At 38.8% G+C, this 10,102-nt stretch overlaps 1 protein-coding gene across 2 annotated transcripts in view; it reads right to left on the bottom strand.

Moving 5' to 3' along the window:
• Positions 1 to 2,054: 2,054 nt before the first annotated feature.
• Nt5c (5' nucleotidase C) overlaps positions 2,055 to 10,102 on the bottom strand; it is a 42,480-nt gene continuing 34,432 nt past the window's right edge. The window contains exons 8-9 of one of the 2 annotated variants that reach the window (XM_071662379.1): positions 7,888 to 8,039; positions 2,055 to 5,590 (exon numbers count right to left, since the gene is read on the bottom strand). In XM_071662379.1, the coding sequence (XP_071518480.1) occupies positions 5,386 to 5,590; positions 7,888 to 8,039 (357 nt within the window). In that variant the 3' untranslated portion in view covers positions 2,055 to 5,385. The remainder of the gene's footprint in view (positions 5,591 to 7,887; positions 8,040 to 10,102) is intronic. The other variant, XM_071662378.1, reaches the window with a different exon arrangement.

The following is a 10,102-nucleotide window of genomic DNA, read 5'->3' as shown; positions in this document are numbered from 1 at the left end:
TGTAATGTTTCAACTTATGACAAAGTAATGGACCAAGAATTATTGGGACAACTTCCTGGTGGCTATCATGTTGAAAGTGATTTATGTGCGCTACTTAGAAAGTCACATAAAAGCTTAATAGTATCCAGATCTAAAAAGAAATCTTATAAAAAACTAAAGCAAGGCTTCCTTCATCAAGCGTTGTATCCAGAAATGTAATTTGGTAACATCTTTACGATTATTGTTATTTTCCTTTAGTACAAAATAATAGCAAAGGAAACTTCAGTAAAGATTCCAGTCTATTTGGATATTCTGTGATTTTAAAATCACAAAAAGTACCAGTGTACATTAAAATCCATGGAATACAGTATATCACAGTAAAACGTTTCTTTGTAACAGCTGATTGTGCCATAGTCACGACTCTGTGTCTATCCACTGTCAGTTAATTTATTACACTTGAAAAACTCACTTTTCTTGAGTGTAGTTTAGTTTATTTCACAGATTTCCATCATGATTTGTTAGCTTAGGTGGTTATGTTAATACTATGACTTGTATATATCATCCAATAGTTCTGGTTTCTTAACAACTGTTTGGTGGCCACCATCACAATGCATTGGTATACCTTGGTATATTTTTTTTACTATGTGACAGTGGATGAAAGATTGAGTAAGGCTGTGCTGGATGCAAGAGTAGTGAGAGGATCCTTTGGAGAGACTGACCATTTCATGGTTCTTTTGGGTGTAAGGATCAGGGTGAAGTGGAAGTATGGTGTAAAGAAGAATGGAGAAGTAAAAGTGCTGGCAAATGTGAAGATGAATTGCAAAAAATACAGGGAGGAGTATGAAAGTAAGGTAAATGAAAGCTCAGATGGAAGTGCTGTGAATGTAGGAATGCAGTCATGTGATTGAAGTGTTTAAACTGTTTAGAGAAATACTAGTAAAAGTAGTTGGATACAAGGTAATGAGATACTGGAATAAAAAGGGCAATGCATGGGGACAGAAGAGATTAGAAATGCTATGGAAGAGAAGAAAAAGGCATATGGTAAATTGCTCAATAGGAATGTACCAGTGGAAGTTCACGAAAGGAGGAGGGAAGAATACAAAGTATGTAAGCAGAATGTTAAGAAGCTGATAGAGGAAAGCAAAGAGTAGATGAAAATTTTTGGAAGAAAGTGAAGAGTTTTGGGATAATAAGAAACTATACTGGAAGGAGGTGAAAGAAAAGATGTGGCTGTAAGATGGGAAATGTTGATGTGAGAAGTAAGGAAGGGGAATTGCTGAATCAAAAGGAGTAAGTGAAAGGAAGATGGAAAGAGTATTTTGAAGAACTAATCAATGTGAGAGAAGGGGAGGCAGCCATTGTTACATGCATGGGTATGGAGGAGAGAAGGAAGAGGATAAAAGTGCAGGGACCTAAAGCAAAAGGAGAGGTAAGAAGGGCAATAAACAGGCTAAAAGGAGGAAAGGCACCTGGAGTGGATGGGATTATAGCTGAAATGCTGAAGTATGGAGGAGAAAGTGTGAGAGTGGATGCATCTTACATGTAATTTAGCATGGAAATAGAAGGTTGTGCCCAAGGATTCAGTGAAAACTATTAACATTCCTTTATTCAAAAGGAAGAGGTGCTAAGGATGTATGTATAGCAATTGTAGAGGAAAAAGTCTTCAGTATACCAGGAAAAGTGTATGCAAGAATATTAATTGACAGTGATGGAAGTGACTGAATGCAGAATAAGTGAAGAGCAAGGTTTTTTTTTTTGGAAAGGTAGGGGATGTATGGATCAGACTTTTGTTATAAAGATGACCGCGGAAAAGTGTTTAGCGAAAGGTAAGAAGTTGCATGCAGCTTTTATGGATCTGGAGAAAGCATATGACAGAGTCAAGTGCAATGCTTTGTGGGATGTGTTAAGGATAAATGGTATAGGGGGACTGATGGATGGTGTAAAATCCTTCTACAGAGGAGCAAATGCATGTGTAAGAGTGGATGGAGAGCTGAATCAAAGTTTTGGGATATATGTAGGTGTGAGGCAGGATTGAGTGGCAAAACTAGGGATAAGGGATGTAGACATGGAGTGTGGCTGTGAGATATGGTGGCTAGTGGCAAGCCTGTTTGCGGATGATACTGTGTTTGCAGAGAGTGAAGAGGAGTTGCAGAATGATGTAAGTGTGTTTTATGATGTGTGGGTAGGCATAAGAGATTGAAGGTAAATGCAAGTAAAAGTAAAGTAATGGGGTTTGAACGGAAATGGAATGAAAGTATAGATTTTGTAAAACCATATAGAGTGAATGAAGCAAGTGCACTAAATTGTGCTGTAGAAATGGGGAGAAAAAAGATTGGAAGAAAGTGAGGGAATTTAAGTATCTGGGAGCTGTCTTGGGTAAGTGCGGTAATATGGAAAGAGAGTTAAGGGAAAAAGCAGTACAGGGTAGAAGAGTCATTGGGTACGTTAACAGATAATGAAGGGTAGAGGTGTAAGTATGGGAGTGAAGAGAGGATTAAGGGGCAGCATAGTCCTCCCAACCTTGACCTATGCAGCCAAAACATGGACATGGAATGAGGCACAGAGGTGAAGCATCCAGGCTGTGGAAATGAGCGATTTGAAAAGAGCATGTGGTGTGACTAGATGGAATGAAGAAAGAAATGAAAGGGTGTATGAAATGTGGTATGGCAAGGATTGCAAAGGGAGTGAATTGTGGAGTGATAGAATGTGTGAAATGTAATACTTTGAGGGGTTTGGGCATGTGGAAAGAATGCAAGACTGGGAGTTTACAGGGAAAGTGTATGTCACAGGTGGTCTTCCACCTGTGACATGGACAAATAAGGTGGAGGAATATTGGAGTGGGAGAAATATAGGAAGAATGCATGGAATGGTGTATGTGAGGGAGGCATGTAAGGACAGGATAAGTGGAGACTTTTGCCATGGCCACCCCTTGATGGGAGTTCTTGGAGGGAAAGGGCATCAGAGATATAGATAGATATAGTCTCAATATAAAATTCTTTAAATAAAATTTTTTAAATAATTCCATTTTTTAAATCTCTGCTTTAAAAAAAAAATGTGTCAGCACCTTAAGAATATGGCAGTTACCAGCCACTTGCTTATAAAATACATAACTTTGCATTAACTGGAGTTCATCAGTTGTTGAAACTTTGCTGTGGATACCCCCATTACATAGAGGCCCCTTTAATATGTACAGAACACATTTAAATGTTCATGTTCTGAACTGCCTTTTTGTTTTACAAGTTATGGAATATACTGAAAGTATAATTTGTAAAATTCATCAATCTAGAATTTGCTCTGTTTTGTCATAAACAAGATTTGCATGTGTATACTATGGTTTTACTCTTTTTAAGGTCTTTTTCTCAAATAAATGCTTCCAACAATCTTTACCTTCAACATAATAAAAAAATAACTGACGAATTTCTGCTCTATCAAAGAGCTTAGATAGCACATGCTAGATATTCGAGTCTAGGTAAGGGCAACTGGATCATTAAATGGAAAATCAAATTGCACTTAAAATTATTTGTCAATCCCTCAAATGTGTATGAACCAGACAAATATGGCCCCTAAAATGTTGAAACTATTGCAGTATTCTTCATTTCCCTACCAATGTTTACTTGTGATGAAATTGTTACAGACTCATCTTTTCCCTATTTAAGATTTGTCAGGTCCTAGCCATGCATAGGCCCTTGAGTTTACATGGCCCATCAACATATACCTTCCCATCCCATTTCACTTCCCTACTGCTGAGGACATGTACTGAAACTAGTTTATCACTTCTCTACCAATAGGGACTCACTGCTTGCAGCCTACACAATGACTAACAACCACATGAAATAAACATAGACAAGAAAAGCCAAGCCTTCTGATGTAATGCATCATACTGACTAGTTAGCAAATGCATATATGTCCAACTACTAGTGCATAATACTGATTTTCTGAACATAAAATTTGAAAGGCACAAATAAAGTGATGCCTCCTACAAAAAAAGAGGAAAAAAAGTGAGAGGGACTTGATTATAAGCTTTGAACTTCTTGATATAATTGACAATGTTGACAAAGAGCACTTTAAGATACCAAAAAAAAAAAAGCAACTAGAGAACTAAAGAAAAAAATCAAGAGAAAAGATGTGCTTTTTATAGTAAAAAATTTGAGGATGAATGGAGTAAACAAGCCATAAAATGAGAAAACTAACATAACAAGAAAGTATAAAAAGTTTTATAATAAAAGAAAGTTCAAATGATAAGGCCCCATAAAAGAAGCTAAGAAAGTATAAGAAATGAGACCCCACACGTGAAGCTCTCCCCTTATACTAGATAAAAAGGTAACTGCACAAATTCCTGTTTTGAAACTTAATCACCCTTTGGTAAGTGATGATTATTTAGAAAAAAGAAAACATTTCACTCTACTTCAGAATTTATCTTCACAGCTCAGAAACATAACTGCTGACACAAAGTATAGAATCAGTTTCAATGTTCTTCATCAACAGTGCCAACAGAAGTTCTACCATGTGTAGCCCACACTCCTTTTATAATGAGAATTAAAATGATCCATTCACTCTTCACTCTAGCAGCTCCATGTGAGCAAGAAAAATGATTTTTTGAGCACATAAAGCATCAGTTTCTAATGGTTAAAAAGCATGGTAAGCATGTAGTAATTCTAAAGCATCAAAATCAGATGTACTAGACTGGCATTACTAATCTGTTTGATCCATGTGACAGGCTAAGGTTTAGTAGGTCTGTATTTGCTATTCTCAAAGCTGCATCAAATCACCTACACAACAATTTTCAGCCTCCATGTCTACAAGCAGTGCTCTAACATATTCAACCTCATTGATTTTCCTTTACAAGGTAAATAGCTTGTATAATCAACTGGACAAAAATGACCCTCAATAAAAACTGTCTGTACAATCACCATTCCAACTTTAAGTTCACTGAGAATAAAATATTCAGTTCTAACTTTATCTATATTTTGACCTGGCTTACTTGTGGAGAGGATTTATCTAGTTGTCTGCTGGCATGTGTTCTGTAAGCCGGGTGCATAAAGAAGAAATCATTGAACAGTAACAGCTTTATCAGGAGCTGTACGTGGATGTCCTTTAATGAACATGTAATCAGTCAATTAGTTTGACTTTCCATTCTGAGGTGAAGCTGCTTTTAACAGATAACCCAGCATGTGTTTCAAACTCTACCAATTACAGACATCTAAAGATAAAATACTACACTATTTCTTTTAGAGATTTCAAACTTAAGTTAATGACTATAACATCATTTACTACTGTTTAAACAGTATTCTAAATACTGAATAGACTATGCAATAAATATAAACATACAATACCTGCATAATCATAAGTAAATTTCCTTCTAACCAGTGAGATCCAGTTATTGTTTAACTATTATTACTGATACACTTACACAAAAAGAGATTTGTACTCATGTGGTAGAACTCCTCTTCGTGGATAAAACGTGTGATTTATACAATAATCATTCAAGTTGGATAGTCGAGATGTATAGATGTCAGCAAAGCGGAAGAGACGGCGTGAGAAGTATGTTGGATTATTATGAGTTCTGAAGACGCTGCCAAAGTGACAATTAAACATGTCTTTAGTCTTCTTTCTGTGAATCAGAATATAACATTATTATCTTGAACAGATAACAGATCATTAGTCTAAGTTATGCAAGGTGGCACAGCCTAAAGATAAATTACTGTCAAACTAAGATCTCTCCACTTACCCCTTATTCACCTTGATGGTATTTCTTTTCATCATATTCTTATGAAAGTCTCACTCTACAATCAGTCTAGCAATATTTCTGAATGGTCTCATTTCTACACTCCTCTATGCAAGTTTAAATAGTTAACCAATCCAAACTTATTTTCATTCTCTTCATGTATTTTTTAAAACGTCACAATTTCTTGCCTTAGTAAGGAAGATGAACAACAACCTCATTCATTCATATCCACTTTCTAGCCGTCAAAAAAGGAACCCAACATATCCATAGCCAATTCCCACAGAATATTCCATGGTTTCTTCTGACCACTATATATATATATATATTTTTTTTTTTTTTTTTTTTTTTTTTTTTTTTATACTTTGTCGCTGTCTCCCGCGTTTGCGAGGTAGCGCAAGGAAACAGACGAAAGAAATGGCCCAACCCCCCCCCATACACATGTACATACACACGTCCACACACGCAAATATACATACCTACACAGCTTTCCATGGTTTACCCCAGACGCTTCACATGCCTTGATTCACTCCACTGACAGCACGTCAACCCCTGTATACCACATCGCTCCAATTCACTCTATTCCTTGCCCTCCTTTCACCCTCCTGCATGTTCAGGCCCCGATCACACAAAATCTTTTTCACTCCATCTTTCCACCTCCAATTTGGTCTCCCTCTTCTCCTCGTTCCCTCCACCTCCGACACATATATCCTCTTGGTCAATCTTTCCTCACTCATTCTCTCCATGTGACCAAACTATTTCAAAACACCCTCTTCTGCTCTCTCAACTACGCTCTTTTTATTTCCACACATCTCTCTTACCCTTACGTTACTTACTCGATCAAACCACCTCACACCACACATTGTCCTCAAACATCTCATTTCCAGCACATCCATCCTCCTGCCCACAACTCTATCCATAGTCCACGCCTCGCAACCATACAACATTGTTGGAACCACTATTCCTTCAAACATACCCATTTTTGCTTTCCGAGATAATGTTCTCGACTTGCACACATTCTTCAAGGCTCCCAGAATTTTCGCCCCCTCCCCCACCCTATGATCCACTTCCGCTTCCATGGTTCCATCCGCTGCCAGATCCACTCCCAGATATCTAAAACACTTCACTTCCTCCAGTTTTTCTCCATTCAAACTCACCTCCCAATTGAATTGACCCTCAACCCTACTGTACCTAATAACCTTGCTCTTATTCACATTTACTCTTAACTTTCTTCTTTCACACACTTTACCAAACTCAGTCACCAGCTTCTGCAGTTTCTCACATGAATCAGCCACCAGCGTTGTATCATCAGCGAACAACAACTGACTCACTTCCCAAGCTCTCTCATCCCCATCAGACTTCATACTTGCCCCTCTTTCCAAAACTCTTGCATTCACCTCCCTAACAACCCCATCCATAAACAAATTAAACAACCATGGAGACATCACACACCCCTGCCGCAAACCTACATTCACTGAGAACCAATCACTTTCCTCTCTTCCTACACGTACACATGCCTTACATCCTCGATAAAAACTTTTCACTGCTTCTAACAACTTGCCTCCCACACCATATATTCTTAATACCTTCCACAGAGCATCTCTATCAACTCTATCATATGCCTTCTCCAGATCCATAAATGCTACATACAAATCCATTTGCTTTTCTAAGTATTTCTCACATACATTCTTCAAAGCAAACACCTGATCCACACATCCTCTACCACTTCTGAAACCACACTGCTCTTCCCCAATCTGATGCTCTGTACATGCCTTCACCCTCTCAATCAATACCCTCCCATATAATTTGCCAGGAATACTTAACAAACTTATACCTCTGTAATTTGAGCACTCACTCTTATCCCCTTTGCCTTTGTACAATGGCACTATGCACGCATTCCGCCAATCCTCAGGCACCTCACCATGAGTCATACATACATTAAATAACCTTACCAACCAGTCAACAATACAGTCACCCCCTTTTTTAATAAATTCCACTGCAATACCATCCAAACCTGCTGCCTTGCCGGCTTTCATCTTCCGCAAAGCTTTTACTACCTCTTTACACAAAATACAACACTACTCTCCAAAAAAACAAAAAGGTAACTCCGGAGATGGTAAATTTGTTTATAAGGAAAGTTAGCCAAAACTTTCAGAGACACAAGTGGATGAGAAAAATATCTTCACCTCAATAAATCTCTCTCCTCCTCCCACTGCTGTACAATTTTACGTGACTCCTCATCTTCAAAGTCTTGGCTGCTCTCTATGAGTGACTGCAAGATCATCAGCCATCCACTGATCTTCTTGTAATCCTCACAATTGAGACATTCTATCTCATACTGCAAATAAATGAAAGCTTACTTTATAAAGAATAACATAAAGGCTACACACATTTTTAAATATAATATATGATGTAAATGGACTCCATCTGCATGTGGTTGACCTGTGAGTGAAAAGTCATCATCTCTGGTGAGGATGTATCATTAGGTGAGAAGTCTCACCACAGAATTTCTCATTCCAAAGGAGTCCACTTTTTCTTGCTATGGGAAGTAGTGCAGTCTTGGGTGGCAAGAACTCTCTTAGAAAGAGACCCTGGGGTAATTATAATAAAAAAAAATTATATGATATATTTATAATTTATTTATTTATTTTGCTTTGTCGCTGTCTCCCGCGTCAGCGAGGTAGCGCAAGGAAACAGAAGAAAGAATGACCGCACCCACCCACATACACACGTATATACATGTACATCCACACACGCAAATATACATACCTATACATCTCAATGTACACATATATATACACACACAGACATATACATATATACACATGTACATAATTCATACTGTCTGCCTTTATACATTCCCATCGCCACCACACCACACATGGAATGACAACCCCCTCCCCCCTCATGTGTGCGAGGTAGCGCTAGGAAAAGACAACAAAGGCCCCATTCGTTCACACTCAGTCTCTAGCTATCATGTAATAATGCACTGAAACCACAGCTCCCTTTCCACATCCAGGCCCCACAGAACTTTCCATGGTTTACCCCAGACGCTTCACATGCCCTGGTTCAATCCATTGACAGCACGTCGACCCCGGTATACCACATCGTTCCAATTCACTCTATTCCTTGCACGCCTTTCACCCTCCTGCATGTTCAGGCCCCGATCACTCAAAGTCTTCTTCACTCCATCTTTCCACCTCTAATTTGGTCTCCCACTTCCCCTCGTTCCCTCCACCTCTGACACATATATCCTCTTGGTCAATCTTTCCTCATTCATTCTCTCCATGTGACCAAACCATTTCAAAATACCCTTTCCTGCTCTCTCAACCACACTCTTTTTATTACCACCCATCTCTCTTTCCCTTTCATTACTTATTCGATCAAACCACCTCACACCACATATTGTCCTCAAACATCTCATTTCCAACACATCCACCCTCCTCTGCACAACTCTATCTATAGCCCACGCCTCGCAACCATATAACGTTGTTGGAACCACTATTCCTTCAAACACACCCATTTTTGCTTTCCGAGATAACGTTCTCGCCTTCCACACATTTCTCTACGCTCCCAGAACTTTCGCCCCCTCCTCCATCCTGTGACTCACTCCCGCTTCCATGGTTCCATCCGCTGCCAAATCCACTCCCAGATATCTAAAACACTTCACTTCCTCCAGTTTTTCTCCATTCAAACTTACCTCCCAATTGACTTGTCCCTCAACCCTACTGTACCTAATAACCTTGCTCTTATTCACATTTACTCTCAGCTTTCTTCTTTCACACACTTTAAGAAAACTCAGTCACCAGCTTCTGCAGTTTCTCACCTGAATCAGCCACCAGCACTGTATCATCAGTGAACAACAACTGACTCATTTACCAAGTCCTCTCATCCACAACAGACTATACTTGCTCCTCTCTCCAAAACTCTTGCATTCACCTTCCTAACAACCTCATCCATAAATAAATTAAACAACCATGAATACATCACGCACCCCTGCCGCAAACTGACATTCACTGAGAACCAATCACTTTCCTCTCTTCCTACTTGTACACATGCCTTACATCCTCGATAAAAACTCCTCACTGCTTCTAGCAACTTGCCTCCCACACCATATACTCATAATACCTTCCACAGAGCATCTCTATTAACTCTATCATATGCCTTCTCCAGATCCATAGATCCATACAAATCCATTTGCTTTTCTAAGTATTTCTCACATACATTCTTCAAAGCAAACACCTGATCCACACATCCTCTACCACTTCTGAAACCACACCACTCTTCCCCAATCTGATGCTCTGTACATGCTTTCACCCTCTCAATCAATACCCTCCCATATAATTTCCCAGGTATACTCAACAAACTTATACCTATGTAATTTGAGCACTCACCTTTATC

This window comes from Panulirus ornatus, chromosome 6 (assembly GCF_036320965.1).
Source record: "Panulirus ornatus isolate Po-2019 chromosome 6, ASM3632096v1, whole genome shotgun sequence".
Taxonomy (NCBI): domain Eukaryota; kingdom Metazoa; phylum Arthropoda; class Malacostraca; order Decapoda; family Palinuridae; genus Panulirus; species Panulirus ornatus.
Note: the sequence above shows the minus strand (reverse complement) of the source record. Positions and strands in the feature narration are given on the sequence as shown.